The sequence below is a fragment of the Mytilus trossulus genome, chromosome 10, assembly GCF_036588685.1.
Source record: "Mytilus trossulus isolate FHL-02 chromosome 10, PNRI_Mtr1.1.1.hap1, whole genome shotgun sequence".
In the NCBI taxonomy this organism is placed as follows: domain Eukaryota; kingdom Metazoa; phylum Mollusca; class Bivalvia; order Mytilida; family Mytilidae; genus Mytilus; species Mytilus trossulus.
In genome coordinates, this window is record NC_086382.1 from 31,404,746 (window position 1) to 31,425,324 (window position 20,579).

The 20,579-nt window shown below is 30.9% G+C and overlaps 1 protein-coding gene across 13 annotated transcripts in view; it reads left to right on the forward strand.

Moving 5' to 3' along the window:
- The first annotated feature begins 5,742 nt into the window (after positions 1-5,742).
- LOC134687209 (anoctamin-1-like) overlaps positions 5,743-20,579 on the forward strand; it is a 54,842-nt gene continuing 40,005 nt past the window's right edge. For 5 of the 13 annotated variants that reach the window (XM_063547319.1, XM_063547321.1, XM_063547325.1 and 2 more), the window contains exons 1-3: positions 5,843-5,862; positions 9,007-9,108; positions 18,106-18,261. In XM_063547319.1, the coding sequence (XP_063403389.1) occupies positions 18,150-18,261 (112 nt within the window). In that variant the 5' untranslated portion in view covers positions 5,843-5,862; positions 9,007-9,108; positions 18,106-18,149. Of the gene's footprint in view, positions 5,863-9,006; positions 9,109-14,309; positions 14,424-16,908; positions 17,005-18,105; positions 18,262-20,579 lie in introns of those variants that run through there. The other 8 variants (XM_063547331.1, XM_063547328.1, XM_063547322.1 and 5 more) reach the window with 5 other exon arrangements.

Below are 20,579 nucleotides of genomic sequence, written 5' to 3' on the forward strand. Positions count from 1 at the left end.
CCCTCCCAAGGACCTGTTGTTCTAATTTCGTTATGAATATTGTCCGATACTATTCAGTGACAAAATCAATGCGGGACCACTTTTTGAAACTAAAAGGATGGTTTTTAAAATGACATTTGCCAAATCGAAAAATGTGCTTGGTATCCTAGTAATTGTTTGAAAAACTGCCATGTCATCAAATATCCACATGCTTTCCTAAGGAATGAGCCTTTTTCAAAAAGACCACTCAGGACAGGTTTTAATTTTTCATTACATGTGTACAATCAATGTTTGCAAGAGACATTGGAAGAGGACCTAAACCAAACCGGAGAACCTATCGCATAACCAACTATCTTGTCTGGGCTTTGACAAGCAGGCGACATTTTTTTCATCTGCTCTCAATGTTTTGATGTTCTTATCAGCCATTAACTGCTTGCCTTTTATTTCCTTTTTTTTTTAAATGTAAGCAATGATTTTCTTTTGAGTGTTTTGAAGATATCGGTTGACATTTGAATAAGCCGTTCCGTAATGAAAATTTCTGAAGCAAATTTTCCCTTTTCATACGCATTAAGAAGGTCGCACATTAATTCCGAAGAAGCAACAGAACCCGAGAACAAGCCATTTTACTTCTCAGATGTTATAATGGAATTGGCCAGCCCTGCAGTGTCTGAAACAAAACATCTGATTCGTCTCGCTTCATTCGAGTTTTTCTGAGTTTTTTTGGGGCGGATGTTTCAGGGTAATCCATTCCTACCAAGTCTCGACATTTTAATGATATTGAAGCTCTTTCATGTGCATTTAGCAACCAACGTTTATCAGAATCTTTATTTAAACTGAAACCAACAAAGCCATTTTTTTTGTATCTCTAAGAAACCTTAGAGAGTAAAGGGCATACGATACAGTTACAGGGAAGGTAATGACGTTGCTAACGTAATTTGTTATTTTCGCGACGTCAAACTGTGACATATCGGGAAAAGTTGCATTTTCCGACTGATTTTTATCATTCAAACTGATTTAATTTGAAAACGAGTTCATGGACCCCTATTTTACAAAACGGCATTTGGTTTCATTTTGCAGGGAGATTATGTGACCCAAATTGTATATAACTGTAAATAGAGGATTTTTTTTAATTGTGATAAACTTGCAGTAAAAAAATACGTTTTTACCTCAATTCATGAACATTTGATAAATATGAGTCATTTCTGAATAAAAAAAAATGCATATTTTTAAAGATATTTATAAAATACAGAAATTACCGATTATTTAACAAAAAACAATTTGTTTTTATCTTTTGTAACACAAAAGTTATGTCTTTCTTTCGAAAAAGAAATTACGGCCACAAATCTGAATTTCGAGCAAATATACAAAATTTCTACCTCATTTTACGCAAAAAGTAGCACATGATGGTTTTTTTTTTATTACATATTTGATTTAATCAGGTAAAAAATAGCCTATATGCAAATTTTCATGAACTTGTAAATACAGGATCAAAATTGTATCGTATGCCCTTAATTAACAATATTAAGTCAATCACTTCATAGCTACAACACAAAATGTTATCAAGCACACCTTTATTGAGTTCGATAGAGCGCACCTTTTCTGAACGCTAACAAAATCAACTTAATTTGTATTTTGTTCATAAATATTTCGTTACACATTCACTTTATAAAATAATTTGTCTCACAAAAACATCATAAATCGACAATTAAATGTTTGTTTTCAGTTGCAAATTGATAAAGCTTATGTGTTAATACATTGTACATGTTGTATACTGAATCAAAGACGGTAATTTTGTCATTTCCGGTATTTCACGAGTATTTGCACGTACATATACTTTATTAAATAATTCATATTTTAGACGATATATAAATACTGCAAATGATTTAAACATTGCATAATGATTAATTCTCAAGTTTAATTAGCTAAAACGGGTAATTGTATAACGAATTTCTTTATGAAAGGTGAAAATATGCCTTAATCTGAACCCAAAAAAATCGGATTGTTTGTAATGAAAAAAACATTTGATTTTAAACAAAAAATCTTCCGAGTTACATTTAATATGATAAGTTTTGTATCTCTTTTAGTTGTTTAAACCTATACTTTATTTTTTTTTTAATCGCTTTATATTAAAAAAATTAATTACAAATTACTTAGTCATGATTGCTAAATGACGGGACCATTGGAAGGGACGTTTTTAATCCTCTTTTGGACACTTTTTTTTTAGTCTAACACCTTGTATTTTATCAACAAGATAATGAAGTTGAATTCTATGAAAAAAAAATCGCGGTACCCTGGGGTGTAACACAAACTCCTTAACTAGCGCGCTTTTGGGAACTAGCTGATGGACTAATACCTTTTTCGGCAACTTCTTGTACTCTTGGACCGGTACTTTGTGTCTATTGTCTCATGGTAGTTTTTTTTGTTGGTGCTTCGTGCCAATAATATATATCAAGTTATTTCAAACGTTATTTGGTGAGGTGCATGTTTTTCAGTTTTTCTGACGTTGTGCTACTACACCGCTAGGTGTCCCAGGTTAGAGGAGAGTTGAGCGCTCATAAAAATGGTTAACCTCGCCGCGTTCTGTATATATAATTATACATAGATATGAGAAGATGTGGTATGGGTGCCAATGAGACAACTCTCCATCACAATTTTAAAAGAAACCCATTATAGGTCAAAGTATGTCTTCAACACTAAACAGTAAGCTACCCCAAAAATGACCAGTTAACAAAACCATTTAAACGGGAAAACCAACGGTCTAATCTATATAATCATAATCTATATAAAAAACGAGAAACGGGAAATACTTTTTATTTGTAAAAATATTTTGTCAAAATACAGGCTGTTGTTTCCGTAGGTTGAATTGTTTCACATTTTGACATGTCAGGTTCTTTTTAATAGGCACCAGCCTTCACTCTTACCCTTATATTGACGTGTCTGCCCAAAGTCAGGAGTCTTTATTATTCCGCGGTAGTCGTTGAAGGCTGCATGTCATACATTTTATTTGTTTATTATTTGCCAAAACACAGGCTTTTGGTTTGCTAAGTTTGAATTGTTTTACATATTGCCATGTCTGGTCCTTCTATAGGTGACTATACGGTATGGACTTTGCTCGGTGTCAGCAAAGACCCGTCACGGTACAGTGATCTATATGGTGATAGAGTTGCTGACATCAATATTGTTTTTGGCTGACTGATGCATTTGTCTCATTGGCATTCACACCACGTTTCCTTATTCCCATATTATACGAACAGAATAAGCAGACATTGGCCGGGTTTTGTCATCCTTATATGAATATACCAACTATCATGATCAGCGTGGATAGCTAAACTTATCACATGGAACGGTTCCAATAACTCGAGCTAATTTAAATCAGCAATGGGTATGCTTTTCTACTGCTTTTGTCTCAGACTCTGTGACAATTATTACAACCACAGACATATGTCACTGAACACATTTATACAAACGATCTAAAGTCTTAACCGAGGTTTCGGCAAAAGCAGATAAACATTTTGTTTACTTTTTATTTTCTTATGATCTTTTTGAAAGCCTTTGACTAAGAACCGAGGTTTCGGCAAAAGCAGATAAACATTTTGTTTACTTTTCATTTTCTTATGATCTTTTTGAAAGCCTTTGACTCAGATATATATTAATAGAGAGAATCTGAAAACTATTTTTGGAAAAGTATTCAGTAACAAAAATCCGTTTATTCGGTATACATTTTACAAATTTAACAGGCGTTTTCGGAAATTTCATACTAAAATCAGACTTTATTCAAATTTCAGTCAATCAATTTTGTCAGTTTCCGTATGAAGAATCAGTATTGTTATATTTCAAATACAGTTACTTTTGACAAATTTTCCAGTTTCCGTTTTTAAAATGTGTATTAGGTCTCTAAGTTTTATCGCAAAATACAAGTTTCTGATCATGTTTTTAAACAATATACTGTTGACACAGGTAATGTATAATGATGGAAAATTGGATGTTAGAAAATGGAAAATAAAATAAAGTAAACTTAGATGAATAAACTAATAAATAAATAAAATTGATATGAATTTCATTGCAAAAGCTCCAAGACAAAGTATGTGACGTAAGATTAAGTTATAAAAAGTTTTGTCTTTTTGTAAATAATATAGTTAATCTCATTTTAGGGTTCCTTTGATCATAGCATTTATGTGACGTTGAAAAATAAACTAAATAAACTCATCATCTTTTAAAAGAATAAAAATGATTGTAATTTGCCGTAGGAAAATAACCATAAACTTTGTTTCTATTGTCCACTTAATAATTCTGTGAAGTAAGTAAAGACTTTAATAATCCTTTAATTGCTTTTACGTAACTAAATAAAATATATGTCAATCATATAAATCTATAACATTAAAAGAGAACAGTTGACCAATGAATAAATTCAAAATTGATGCTAAAATTTCATAGGTGAATAAAATAATTCCAATCAACTTGTGATGTTGGGGTTAAAAAGGGAAGACCGCAACCTCCCAACATCACATATCACACTTCAATGTAGATTGCTGTTTGGAATAAATAATTAAAACATCTGGGGCCGGTTTCACGAAGCTATCCTAAGACATGTCATAAGATATATCGTAGGACATGTCTTATGATCCTCTTAGGACTATCCTATGACATATCTCAGACCTCGTCTCGAAGCTGTCGTAGGATGATCTTAGCTAAGACATCTTAACCATGTCGTAAGTTCTTAAAATTTTCAAATATAAAAATTGATTTACGGAAAATTCATGTAAATGTAGTATGTCTTTACAATAAATTATACTGAATGTATTGTTTAATATAATGACATGAGTAGCAAAATTAATATAAAAAATAAATGTTATTTACATAGAATTATCTATAAATAATACACCAATATACATATGAAACTTTTAATACAAAAAAAAAAGAATATAAAATGATGACATTTTTTTGGTACAAGTGAGTTGATTTCAATTTCCACTGTATTGGTTATAAAACTTTTAAGGTTAAAGGATAAAATCATGCATTCTTGATGTCAATACATCGAATTTTCATTGTTTACAAATCATAATAATCCGTCAATCTGTAAAGATTACGTTATAAACAGGAAATGGAGAATAGATAATTAGATAATAATAAGATAAATAAGCAAAATTAATGTAAAAAATGAGTTCAATTTATATAAATGACTATCCTAAGACCATCATAAGACACCTCTCGTGTTGTCCTAACTTTATAACCATTTTTAAGAGATGTCCTAATTTAGGACCACTTTGTGAAATCCACTTAGGATTAAGATATGTCGTAAGACCATCCTAAGACACGTCTTAGTCCTAAGACAGCTTCGTGAAACTGGGCCCTGATTCATTGTATTTTATTCACCAGGTTTACTGTATGTAAATTGTTTAAGTGTAAACTATTTTCAATTGAATTTTAAAAGTAAGAATTTGACTTCTGCTTTAAGAACTTTGATATTTAAAACTTAACTTAAAATAATTAAAGATTTTCATTACCATATAATAAGTTAAAACAAAGATAATTTACATACTAAATAACTCAGTCCCAGAACTTGAAAATTGACAATCACTGATTTGTTTCGTTTATCACAGTCAATATTTGTCTTTACTTGTGTGTCTGTGAAAAGTTTATGTCACCTTTTCTTTCTTTTATGAATCAAAGAAAACGAAACTTGCAGAGGGGACTTATACTAGTCCCTGCTTACAAGTAATTTGTCTGTGAAATAATGATGAAGTTGCGCTCCATACATTTTTTCTTTTGTCAATCGGAATACCTCCGTTCGGATACTCTCTATTGTTTTCTTTAAAAATTGGTACTGAAGTCGCCGACGCAAGGCGAAAGGGCTTGGTTATGTTTATATTTTACTAGAATCAGGTATTTTATTCTCAATTAATAAGATTAATCCATATCGTTTTTATCTGCAGATAATGAAACTGATATGGTCTTTATGTAACTTCTCTGGCTCTGCAAAAGTATACAAACTCAACCGGCATGACACTTTCTGTCAGAAAAATCAAAACACACATGTTGCAAACATTTTATCATAATTTACAATTTTTTTCTACAAATATGACCGCATTTACATCTAAAAAATAATTTGTGTACATACAATAGATTTATAAGATTAAAATGCATTGTGCGTTTTTTTTTTTTTTTATGGGCATTTAATTTTTTTTCATTCCTACAGAAGGTTTTGATATAAACAAACACCTGAATTGCATGTCATACTGTCCACTCAGTTGATAGATAACACCCTTTAACTGGCCTATAGTTGTGTAGATATTTATGGACAATCAACACAATACAAAACAGTTGTTACCTGAGAGGGAGCATCTCAAAGTTGTATCCCAACCTAGTTTGAAGGATCAATGGAACTTGGCGACCACAATACTTGTATACCAGTATTTTCAACAATAATCGTTTATAGTTAATGTACTAGTATTCACTATTGTTAAATAAAAGTCAAAAAATCAATAGGGTTTGTTATTTTCCTATTACCATGATTACAGTATGTAATTTATTAAGGCCACGGTTTTTTAATTTGTTGGTTTAGGATTTTCCCCATGAAAAAGTCGGGTCGGTCGGTAGGGAAAAAAAAAAAAAAAAATATCTTTTCAAGACAGAAAAAAAATGCAAAATAAATATACATTTCACCTTTCTTACAAAATGTTGTTTATGCTATTTTGTCATCATTTCAAATTTTAGTTCGATGAAATATTCTTGCTCAGCTGTCATAAATATGGCATGACATTCATGATTGTCTAATGATTTGCCGTAAAAAAGGGGGGTGTTCACAGACAAAGACGAAATTTAAAAAATCGTCTTTTCACAAACAAGAAAAACAAATTCACGTAGCTCTTAATCAATTCCAGAAAACTTGGTGAGTAATGATCTTCAAAAACGAAAACTGATAAAGAAAAAAATGTAAAAAATGTCGTACGAAAATAAGTTTCAACACACATGTCAAAAACGTAATAGACTTGTCCACGGAAAAAAACGAGAATATCGGGTTAATCTAGTGTCATGCATTCCCGTTTTACTTCCAAGGTGCTTTCCACCTGTCCACATTTGGACAAGTCTATTTCTATGAGATTATGCAACTTACAGACAATGACAGACTGATGACAAATAAGGGAAACGAACTTATTGTGTAATGGGTTTTAAACACAGATTTCATTCTGCAAAATTATTTGCTTAAACGACATTTCAAGGTCAGTTATAATTGATTTGTCTATTTTTAGAAACGTAAACTGGAAGTTTTATTTTTTCACAACCAAGAGTGTTATCAATTTTGTTAGTGATTCATGCATTTCATTTCATAAAAAAAGAAGAATTTAATTATTTTTCAGGGATAATGTATTTGTTTGGGTCGGCGGGAATAAAAAAGCATGAAAAGTCAATTTTATTTTAATTCTAGGAATTGGCAAAATCGGGTCAGCGGATCCGTAAACCAACAAATTAAAAAATCCTGGCCTAACAACTTCTTGGTATTTTTTGTTTTAATGAATTTTGTCAGATATAAAAATTGAGCCTTTTGCTTATACTTTAGTTCATTGACATAACTAAAACATACTTTAATTGTCTAAATTAATTACAAAAGAAAATATACGAAAAAAGAAAAAAACATTTAAATTAATACATAATATAATTTATGAATACCAGAAACAGGCGTACACACACAAAGCATTGAATTCTGCTTTATCCTGTCTAAACGATTAACATATATTGGAAGTCCCACAGTGGCCAAACAGTCCTATTTTAACCTGATAAGAAGGGTTAACTAAATGGTACAATAAGAGTCTGAAATTGTTTTGCATCAATACACTTTATCATGAAAAAGAATATTTATTTCAAAATAAACTATATATTTTACCTTTTTGAGATAAACAAATGAATAAATGTTTCAAGAAATATATTTTTCAAATAAATTTTATATAAGCAGTACTAGTACTTGTATACAATACTTGTACATTAATTATATGCAAGTATTGTTGGCAATACTGGTATACAAGTATTGTGGTCACCAAGTTCAGTTGATCCTAGTTTGAATTTACACCTTCTGCAGGAGAGAAAAAACAAGCCCATAAAAAAAATAAAAAATCTCTGGTCAATCATGACAATGTCTTTTACATATATAAAAGAAGAAGATGTGGTATAATTGCCAATGAGACAACTCTCCACAAGAGACCAAAATGACACAGAAATTAACAACTATTGGTCACTGTACGGCCTTCAAGTAAAATGTATATACATGCAAACATATTGGGGGGGGGGGGGGGGGGGGGGGGGAAAAGAGCATATTTCTCTGGGATTAGGGACCAGATTTTGAACCAAAAATTATGGTTGGAAAATCCCTGCTTCATATCACTTTTTATACAGAAAAGGCTGTTCCACAATACCCATGGTAATAATAACATAACTGAAATGTTGTTCTTACAATTCCTTTAAAATTAAAAAATAATGAAAAGTGAGCAATACAATTTGTCTAAATTATAAATAAATGGGTACAATTGAAATTGCACAGATTTAAAAGGATGACATTTCAGTTTTAAATACTTTCAATGTCGTTCACCGTCATAGAATCTAAGATTAAAGTTATAGTAAGACTAAGGAAAGGGGTGATACCTCTGATAGTTATGCAACTGCACTTACATGGTACTATTGGGATGTTGAATATTATGTTTGAATATTTAAATTTGCATACATGTAGTAAACAAGTTAAGTAAAGGTTTGACTAAAGTGTTCAAATGCATATGATAAAAAGTATCAAAATAAAGATTGTGATAACATTTTCCTAGACTCTAATCCTCAGCCAGGCCCAAGCCAAAAGCAATTTTACTTTTATTATCTGGCTTTTTTCTTTCTTATTGCTGGAAGGTTCAGTTTAATCAGGAATGAAATGAAATTTTGTTGGATTTATTGAATTTGAAATTCTGGGTTGCTTTTGTTTGTCTGTGGATGCAGAATTGCGCTATTTCATGTATATCATACTAATTTACATTTACATTTACATTACAGAGACCCCCAAAGTATCTTTTGATCATTTGAAATACATAACAATGGCAGCAACAGAAAAAGATGATGTAAAACTTCATATGTTGGCTGAAGATCAACAGGACAGTAAGTATTCTCATAGAATTGTAAAACAAGTAGAATTCTTTACATTTTAACGCATGCAATTTGATGTACTTTTTTGGACATGAACCTTAAATTTTCAGCTCCTTAATTTGCTGCTCCTTAATTAGACGATTCCATTACATAGTAAATGTATTTACCTTTATAAAACCTCTTAGGACATTGTAATTTCGTTAATTTCTGACAGAGGGACACACTGTGACAATCTTTTAATCTTTTTTTTAAAAAGGGCACCAACTTTTAAATTATCTCAAAATGAACGAAATTAGGTAAATAAATTCTGGATCCTTGGACACACATACATTGTGAAATGTTCCAAACTAAAAACAAGAAGAACTATTTAAGTTAGTCTCAATTTGAAAGGATACCTTCGAACGGCAATCTGTTTTGATAAGCTTTCTAATGAACAAATAAGTTGATGTATTTATTCTAAAAAAAGGGATTTAAGGGTGGATGTATATGAGACAAAACCCTCCAGAACAAATAGACCGAAACATATAATCAGAGGAACAGAAATTTTATCAGTGTTCTTGATTTTTAAAGTTAGTGAAAGGTCAGATCAAACTTAATAGTCAAACCAAGTCAGCTCTTTCTAACATTGGTGTGGACTGAATCAATACATGTATGTGTGACAAATCTGACCTTTTATGGGAATTATGAAATAATAAAATATCACTTTTACCAGTACAAGCATTACATAAACATGTACAGTAAGCCATACATACACATACAGTTCTGTACAATGTATATTACTTATACCTGTATGTAATTAGGTCAGAGTTATTGAAGAATGTAGTTTTCTTGTATTCTAGATTTCCTTTAAGACTGAACTTTTCTGTCTCCTGTGTTCATGTTTCACCCTTTCCATATTTCATTCATTTTGACTTTTTTTTGGTTTTTTTGACACATATTGAAAAAAAAATCCAAATGATAAATAGGAAATATGTGATAGTCCGTTAAAGATCTCACCAGAGCTCATGTGTTCTCTGTTATTATGTATATATATGCTGACTCTAAATAAAATTTACTTACTTAATTACTTACTAAATAAGAAATGTAAGAAATAAACATGAAGGGACAGAGTATTCAGATTGCAGACCCTGATAGTTGACTCCTATTATATATATTCAATATTGCATACTAACACTAACTAACTTCTTGCTATTGTAATTTGTATATTTTCATCTGAAATCTTCATAAAACGGACATTATTATATTGTTTTATCGCGTTTCATGTCACTGTTACAACATTAATTTTATTCATTTCATGAATAAATATCATCAGTTATAATGTCACATGTACAGGTACTTGTTTTTGAAATACTTTGATGAATATACATTTTGTTATTATGAGTCTCTTATTGGTTTATACAAAATTGTTAAAGATGTTTATAAGAGTTGAAATTTTAGCCATGTGATAAATCCAATGGCATCATTACATAGTAGTGACACTAGCTTGACAGAAAAACTTTGATGAATATACATATTGTAATTATTAGTCTCTTATTGGTTTATACAAAATTGTTAAAGATGTTTATAAGAGTTGAAATTTTAGCCATGTGATAAATCCAATGGCATCATTACATAGTAGTGACACTAGTGTTTGACAGAAAGTCACATGTCAGACCAAAAGTCCTTGGACAAAAAATAGAGATTCTAGTGTTTAAAACATATTTAGTGTCCACAAAGTAAAGCTAGTAGATTTTATCTGGTAAATGGAAGAAAATGTAAGTGTTCTTGTTCAGTTGTCACTTTGAACCTTTCTCTAATCAAACATGAAGGGTGTTCATAACTCTTGTATTAAATTCAATATTTTAAACTTTTACTGCATGCAATTTAACCCTAATAATTCAGTCGTTATATTCCGCTGATCTACGAAGGCTACATTAATGCCTGAACGTCTTCCTCGATAAACACCGTCAACTGGAAAATTCACACCGCTATGCAATATGGGAATTTTGATTTAAGTTGGCAGCTAAAGAAGGAGGAGTTCTGGATGTTAATTGATGTTAAATGATGAAAACTGATGTTAATTGATGTTAATTAATTATTATCAGAGTTGTGTTAATTGAACACACGTTTTTGGTAAGAAAATTACAAGACAGTTGCACGGGCTCATTATCCTGATCACGGCCGATTGGCTCTCTCACAGAGAGCAGGCGACGCAGCCAATGATCATAAGGAGTTCAAGCCCTTGTGTGGGAGAAAATCAGACATGGAAAGGGCTTGAATTATTTGAGTTACTTGCAATTGAAGTCATATCAAGGGTCCAGTCAGTCCACTTTCTTTGAGTCATCCTATCAATAGAAAATGAAATAATGCTTAGCAGTTATCAAATACATTTAAATAGTGAACATATTATCTATACGTCTACATTCAATCCAAATCAGTTAACTATAAAATACTGATAAATCAATCTGAATCAGAATAAGTAACGTGTATATATATTATTTGATGAATTTAATTAAGAAATAATTCATGGGGGCTTGAATATATCGTTATTTTACCACGGGTTGGCCCTTTATGACAAATATTTTACCCTGAGCGATAGCGAGGGGTAAAATATCGGCATAAAGGGACAACCCGTGGTAAAATCTAGATATATTCAAGCCCCCATGAATTATTTCGATTCTAATAGGACAAATACGGCATTTTTTGTAGATCGAAGCGCTCTAGGTGGAGGCCATTATTTGCCGTTCCCATTAATTAACGCACTTTTAGATTGGCGTAAAAGAATGGAGCAAACAGAATAAGTGACATGCTCAAACTATTCACAAAACTTATTTAGATAGATTTGGATGAATTTTAATGATAACTTAATTATATGTCTTCTATGTATATAAAAAATGGGCTTATACCACATTTTAGCATCGTTTGTTAACGTTTTCTTGTTGTGATGATTTTCGGTATCAAAAGCGTGTATTTTCCCGTAAAATGCTTAAATTATAACGTCATCATTCTATGACGTCGTTTACTTCATTCATGAAAAAACATATGACGTGGGAGTACGATCGGAACAGCCAATGCAATATATTCATATTTTACCACGGGTGTGTACTCAAAGCGTTTGAAGGACGTCATGTTAGAATGAATGATTTATTTATGGTAATGCCAAATGGGGTTCTTGAAAGTAGTTACTTATATCAATGTAGGTGTATCTGTAACAATATAAAGATTTCTTTGTTTACATTAAGTATTAATTTAAATTCAAGTGGATGTCTTGTATGTAAATGTATTCTGTGTTTTATGATGGGTAGTGGGTTGGAACATTGAAAAGAAATGTGACTAAAGATAAAAGACATAGTACTGAATGAAAGAATAGACTTTTTCCACCACTTATTGTCTTCTAGACTAATTTTAAAAAACAGATATATTGGTGTGATTTGTACCGATTTTCTTTCATAAAATGATTGAATTGAATTACATACAAACAAACATAATTTTAGTAAAAAATTATATGGTTTAATGTTTTGTGAAGGTTTTTTTCTCTTTGTATTTTTGTCTCTGTCTGATACCATAGAAAAGGAAGACCTCTGCCAAGTGAACACAATAGTTACAAGCCCAAGAGAGATGTTAGGTCCTTTGTTATCTGGTAAAATTGAGAATGGAAATGGGGCATGTGTCAAAGAGACAACAGCCTGACCATGGAAAAAACAACAGTAGAAGGTCACCAACAGGTCTTCAATGTAACGAGAAATTCCCTCACCCGGAAGAGTCCTCCAGCTGGCCCCTAAACAAATATATACCGGTACCCATTTGAATGGTTTTAAACTAGTAATTTGGGGCCCTTAATAGCTTGTTGTTCGGTGTGAGCCAAGGCTCCGTGTTGAAGGCTGTACATTGACCTATAATGGTTTACTTTTTTGAATTGTTATTTCGATGGAGAGATGTCTCATTGGCACTCACACCACATTTTCCTGTATCTAGTTCAGTATTTTCTTCAAATTTCAAGACAAGTCTCCTGGTTTCTTCCTCTACTGTTCTACAACATCTTCGACTACTCTCTATTTAGATTTACATACTTGTTCCTAAATCTGAAGTGTTGTGCCTTTTTAAAGGTTTTACTCAATTTAATAATATATTCCTGGTTATGTCTCAAGATCCAAACATCAGTTAAACAGTAAATATATGTTTGTATAACATGTATAAGCTATGATGTATTACATATATATATTGATAATATTCCATATTGATTTACAAATCTGTTTGAAATTAGTCCTGTCTGCTAAGGTCGAAATTATCAATGAATTCCGATTCCATCACTATCATGACTATTGTGAGTTTTTATGACTTTTCTTTTCTAAGCTGGTAAAGTATAGATAATTGTGGAAATTTGAATTGCATCCCAGACAAATTGTATTAATCTTTTTTCAAGCTGAGTTCAACAAAAGGAGAGTATGTCATTGTTGGTTAAAGCTGTCAAGTGTTTAATCAAATACATGTATATTTAATGAGACAAGGTGTCATTTACCCTCAGGCTTACATGTCAAATTCAAATTGAGATACATGTAACATGATAATGTATTACAATGCTACATGTAATACCTGCACTTTCAAGCAGTTATAGAATCAGATATCATTACCCCCTCCATCCTATCCTTGTCCCCTTTATCCAAACACATTTTTTGCCCTCGATCTGAGTCTGTCAGTGGTGACCAAAGTAAACGATTATCTGTTAAGCTTTGAACTTTAAACATTAATAAGGTACTTGTCCAAATCATAATTAAACTGCAAATAAAGACAAATATTAATAGACGTATACAAGAAAAGACAAATAAATTAAACAGAGACCAACACATTTTAAAATGTTGTGGAGTTTGAAATAAAATTGAATTACTTTTTTTACAGACTTTGAGTTAAAAAGTAGTTTTAATTACTGTACTCACTTGAAATCTCTTCTGTCCTTCGTATTCTATAAAAAGAATTCTAGTGCCCAGTGATCTTATTTTGAAGTGTTAAAATTATGTACACTGCATGCTTTTATCTTTATTGTAGCTAAAAAGTAAACATACATAAAATGTACACTTGCTGTATCTTTGTCTATAAAATATAAGTACTTGTTTATAGGGCAATAAATATAGGATTTTATATGTAAAATGTCACACGACCTTTATTTATTAACAATTTGTACAATAAATGAAGCTGAAAGGCATTTATTATGTGTTGTTATCATTTTGGTAGGAATAGTGAAATAAATGAAGCTGGACTTTTAGATACAGATATTTTATTTTTAAATTAGGAATACCTTCTTTTGTGATTCATATTTTTCACAATCTAGGAATATATTGGAATGGAAAAAGGTAGGTGGATTCTATTGATTTTTTTTCTTCACTAATGCAAAAGTTGCAAATGTTTTAGGTACTATACTGTGAAAGTTTCATATTATTTGTGGGTTAGTAAATTTCATAGATTGGTGAAGTACTGTGAGTTCTTTATTAATTTAGTGTGTTTCTTGGATATAGGTGAACCACAAATTTAAATGTATAACAAAAGTATAAAACAAATTTTGGCTAGTATTTCGACTTAAATTTGGCAAAATAAACCTGAGAAATGAAAAAAGCATTCTAGTTCACCAGTTTTTGATTTGATTTTTTTTTTTCAAAGGGAGGAGGTATGATATGTCACATGTTATACCATCCCTTATCTGCCGTCTGCTGCATTTGAAATTACAGAAAGTGTTAAATTCTATAATCCTTTCAAAATAAAGCTGATTTCAGGGATGAATTGAGAGAATGATATATGCAATGTAATATGAACAGTTAAGTGCAGAAAAGTCAGTCAATTGACATATTGGACCTGAAACAGAATTCTAACATATAATTGTGATTTGCAAATTTATAAAACTATAAAATAAGGCAAAACCAATACCTTACCTACATTAACATCTTTGCATAAGACAACTTGAAGCAACATATTTTTTGGGTGTAAGTCTTTGCTTAGTACCCAAATGTTAATGGCAAGATATCTACCTAAGGATATTTTTTTTTTGGCAATATTGTATTAAATGCAAGAAGTTTAAGGTGGTACCAAACACCTGGACTAAATTAATTTGACTCATTAATATATAAAAAATATAAGTTTGAACCACACACTTTATTGAAAAATTTTCTGTTGATATACTGTGGATTCATTTATTTTCGTGGTTACCAATTTTCGTGGATTGAAAAAAACTTACAGGTTTATTGATATTTGATTTCGTGGTTTTGCCGAAGTCTGCATACAAGCCATAAGAAAAATTGTCATTCGTTGAACATTTAATTCGTGGTTCAACTGTTCACACGAAATCCACGAAAATTGGTATCCAACGAATAATAATGAATCCACAGTATAGCAGTTTAACAAACACAAATTTTGATCATTGAGAAGCTTAATATTTCCCTGATTTCCTCAACAACAGAAAGTGAATAAAACCTTGAACTGATTTTTACAGAGTTATCTCCCTGCATTGTCATGTGCCACCAAAAAAGCATAAAAACGAAATTATAAAATGTTAAAAAAAAACCTGATAATTGATGTCAACAATTATAACATCTGAAGAATGTTACAGGACAGATTTATAATACTTTTATTATTATCTAAAAAGGACCCAAACAAGTGGCTTTATCTCTTTTCTAGAAACCTTGATAACTCAGTTGCCTTTACAAATAAGTAGTTTTTACAGTATAGTATAAGAGCTTAGCTAAAATGCAATGTCTTTAACATGTTAAATGCCATGCATATTCAAGAGTTTAAAGATCTTACAGTTCTTACACTTGACACTTGACTGTTGTTATTTTTTTTTTTATTTATCTTGGAATGTTCAACTTTTTAAAACTATAATGCTAAAGTGAAAATAAATATAATTCTTCAATTAAGGGTCAGTACAAATGTAATGTTACAATAGGCCTTATCATCGTTTACTCTGGATTGGACTAAATAGCATGTAGGTCTATAATAATAGTATGTACATTGTATCTGCTTCAGACAATTTTGCTTTCCTATTCAATCTTTTTCATTTTGAAAATCTCTCACTATGTATTCACTTAAAATACATGTTTAAAAGTTAAGATGTTTTTCCTGTCATTTGAAGAACCACAGTGTGCTAATGTAGATTAAACAATTGATGCTGTTAAAAAATTGTGGGAAAGTACTTATCTTGCAGAACCTTACTTTAGAATAGGGTCTTACAGGTACATAAATACTTTCCAACAAAGTAGATGCTTTTTTAGAAAAGGGTGATTTAACTTAAAATGGATCCAACCTCTGTAACGATATTATGACCTGATCAAAGTTTAATCTTTTATAAGCCCACAAGAGTTTTTGAGTCTTTCAATAGTATTCAAGTTGGTCTTTTTGAAGGTCACTCTAATGAAATGCAATAAACTTGCAGAACAGGATCAGATAATAAAGACAGTCTTTACGCTATACCATTGGACTTTTTATTTGCAAGTTTTGGTAAGAGCCTTGCTGCACATACTGCAGTTTAAAAGTGTATTACTTACTACAAAAGTCTTTATTTATAGCTATAAGATGTATTTGAATACTTGGAGATTTAAGTACAAATTTAAGTAGTTTTGACTATGATATTTCAATATACCAATATTGCTTTCATTCTATTTTGGGATCTGTTCAGGTTTGTATACATTATAATCTTAAGCTAATTACACCTGAAGCTTTCCCATGCACACCTTGTCAAATATCTTATATTTTATCATCCAGGTATCAATATAAATGTTTACCATGTTTACCTGGATCTTGACCTATGACCTTGTACTCTCACACAAATATGTAGGAAATAATAGTAAAATTTTACACTTTTTTATGCAGGGGATATTTTTCTAGGTGACTTATTTAAGGTGAAAATAGGTTTGTGAAATATCATTTTCATGTTGAGTTTTTAAAGTAAGTTTTATATTTCATTCACATAAAAACACACCCATGTATCTTCCTTAAATGACCAAAGACAGTCATAATGTATATGGTGTCCAGTGTCATGAAATATTAGGACAATTTTATCAGATATAGAATGACCGCAATTGTGCCCCAGAATGTTTGAAATTTTAATTAGCTAGTAGGTCATCAAGGACAGTATTATATTAGCTTCACAAGATCCCTCAATCTAACATGTATTGGTTGTTGAAAATATCAATATTCCTGAGATGAGACAATTATAATTTTTTATATGAAATAGGACAGCCTTAGGACAGAACTTTAATGATTTACATTATCCATTTACAACATATATATACATGACATTAGCTAACTGTAAAATACCTGAAATTAAGTCTTGTGGAAAAAAAATAACAATCTGAATGGAAGTTTGGATAGTATGAGCATTCATCCATGTATTGAGGATAAAATTTAAATTCACAAGTGTAAATTGATATAATAGATTTTTATAAATCAAGGCCTTTTAGACATCCCACACCTAGATTTAAATTGATTAAAGTAAGATGGTTGGAGATCGCAATATATATATTGAAAGTTTGACAGAATGTAAATTGTAACAGTCCTTCCTCAACATGCTCAATGTCATATTAAGAAATAATGCATCTTCAAGCACCTTGCAATGATTGAATACTTCTAGGTTGAAACAGTAAAACCAGAAGAATTTTTTTTTTCAAAATATTGAATTTTTTATTGAATATGTATTAAATGCAGTTTTAATCCTGCTCTTAAAAGTAAAACTATCCAGTGTTGAATAAATAATTTCATTTTCAATATGCAATAATTAATATTTTTTATTTTGCTGTTCAATATGAGATGATAAAGGTCTTTTCAAATCTTTAAAAGTAAGATTGCTTAATTTGTCGACCGTCAACTGCTTGATTTTAATCGCTACTACCCATCATACTCCATGAACACAATGTCAACACAACGCTTGTAAAGCAAATTCAATGTTTTTAACCTTATGCAAATTGCATCATAAATATCTTCCTTATATACACTACCTTTTGTAAATATTAAAATTGTCAGATATCCATATCTTTTATATTTTATTAGATAAACACACTTTATAACTGGACAAATTAGACTAATTATAAAACATGGACAGTGGTACTGACCGACTCGTTGAGAGGCCTCCGTCAAGTCGGTTCTCCTACGCTCAGATGTCACGATTTCCAGATTATGTTGAATCGTACAATCCTACTCTCTCAGGTACATATACAAGGGTGCTTTGCTGTAAAGTGGTTTTTGTGTAGTACTTTGTAGTATTGGTGTATATAATATAGCAAACTTTATTCCTGCAAACATCTCTTCTGTGTTAAGATAGATTTTTAAAAGCTTCAGCTAACTAAATACTTACAAATTTCTTAATATTGTTCTGATTGCAAACATCTCTTCTGTGTTAAGAAAGATTTTTAAAAGCTTCTGAGCCAACTAAATACTTACAAATTTGTTAATATTGTTCTGATTGCAAAATGCAGGAAGAAAAAGTAAGAGATGAAATATTGAAAACTCTGTAGGTATAAATGCTTTGAAAAAAGCTTGTTCTAATTGGGGCCCAATATTGCTACTTTTATTTTGTATTCCTCACATTTTTTAAGGCTTGTTGTTTTTGATGTGTTTGGTTGTTTTTAAAAGCTGACATTTGTATGAATTGATAAGAAAGCTTTTAACAGGAAAACAAGTGGTGTGCTTATGCATTGTCTTATAGGTATTTTGTTTTAACATAGGTAACTTGTGATCAGCTCAAAACTGCTTTGTTTGTAGTGTTTTAATCTTTCTGATAATTACAGAGCCTTTTTATTCTTGTGTAACGCTATAGGGAAAACGGTACTATTTATTCTGCCATAGGCGACAATACTAACATTTTCTAAATTTACCAGTTTTTATAATAAAAACCTGGATAAAACAGTTATGTGGGGTGTTAGTACTTTATTACTGTATTCTAAAAATTGAAGCCGAATAGTATCATGACCAATTTCCAACGGAGCTTGTTGATGTTATCCATGTCCACCGTTATTTTGCACCAAATTTATGAAATTTTGGAAGCCTTTTCAAATAATTTTCTAGAAAATATTTCAATAGGTTTTAAAATTTATATTGTAAATTGACACACTGCAGTTATTCATAGATAAATAAAAAAAATATATTGTACCCTTACATCCAATCACAGCGCTCCTAAGTTGACTTCCTTCACCTGTCTTGGGTACACAAAAGGCCTACCTATTGCTGGGAAAATGAAATACTACCATTTTCCCTATAATACTTTTTAAAATACTTAAACATCAGCAACTCAAATGCTAGCAGGTTTCATAAAGGCTTTTCTTCTCTCATATTGGTCTATTGCAAAATTGAAATGACCACAAAGCTTTAAGGAGATTCCGATCCTGATGGTTGATCTTGCTTATGGCTTGGAATTTTCAGATACCAACTTCCAAGTTGATCTGCTTGTAGACTCAATGTGACTACTTTAGATTTATCTTTAATCAATGATTCCCTTTTTCCATTCTCAATTTTCATGATTTTAGTATGTTATTTACTTGTAAATAAAATAAACATGGATTGCATTATATAATTTCCATTGTAATATCCCTTCCAAAAAGAAATATACAATATATATATTCAGTGGTGGATCCAGAGGGGGGGTTCCGGGGGTGCGCACCCCCCCTTTATTTTGGCCGATCAATGCATTTGAATCGGGACATATGTTTTGCACCCCCCCTTTGCCCTGGGCTAGCACCCCCCCTTTCGAAAATTCCTGCATCCGCCACTGATATTTATATAATATTATAATTGTAATGCTGTATATATTTTATTAATGTAACCATCATATTGGGGTCATGGAAACCAATCAGTGTTCTTCAATTTCATTTACTAATATCATCTGTACAGTTGTTTATATGTATGGTACATACAAGTATTTTTTTCTGTTTATTACACTGTAAACAATACACCTGTAACAATTTTCTTTCAACTGGTCAGTATAATCTGAATTTAATGAAGGAATGTTTTGATGGGGTTCTTTGTATGGAAATCAATATTTCTATGGTGAAACATCAGTCTCAGATTTCTCTACAGTCAAGAAAATTTGTTTCAGCCACTAACATTTTCAGACAGTTTGAAGAAACTTTAGAAAAATGTCATTTGTAAGAATTTGGTGAAGACATGTATTGCTTATATTCTATAGTGACATTGAATTACATTATTATTTTTTAAGTGATTTTTTTTTCCGTATTTAAAAATATTAACCATTACAACATTATACTAACATTACTAATGTTCATTGACATCATTTTTAAAATAGTTTTCTGATAATAACTTGATAATTTTTTAATTAAGACACAAAAATAAAGCTGCTTTATTTTATTCCAAATCTTACAAAGAGTCTTTATGAATGCCTTCTGGCCCTGATTTTCTATAAGCCTAGTTAATCCTTTCTCTGTCTATTTGTCTGTCTGTCTGTCTGTCTGTCTGCTCCTAATATTTAATGTTATGCTGACCTTTGATGCCATTTTGCTTAAACAAATGTA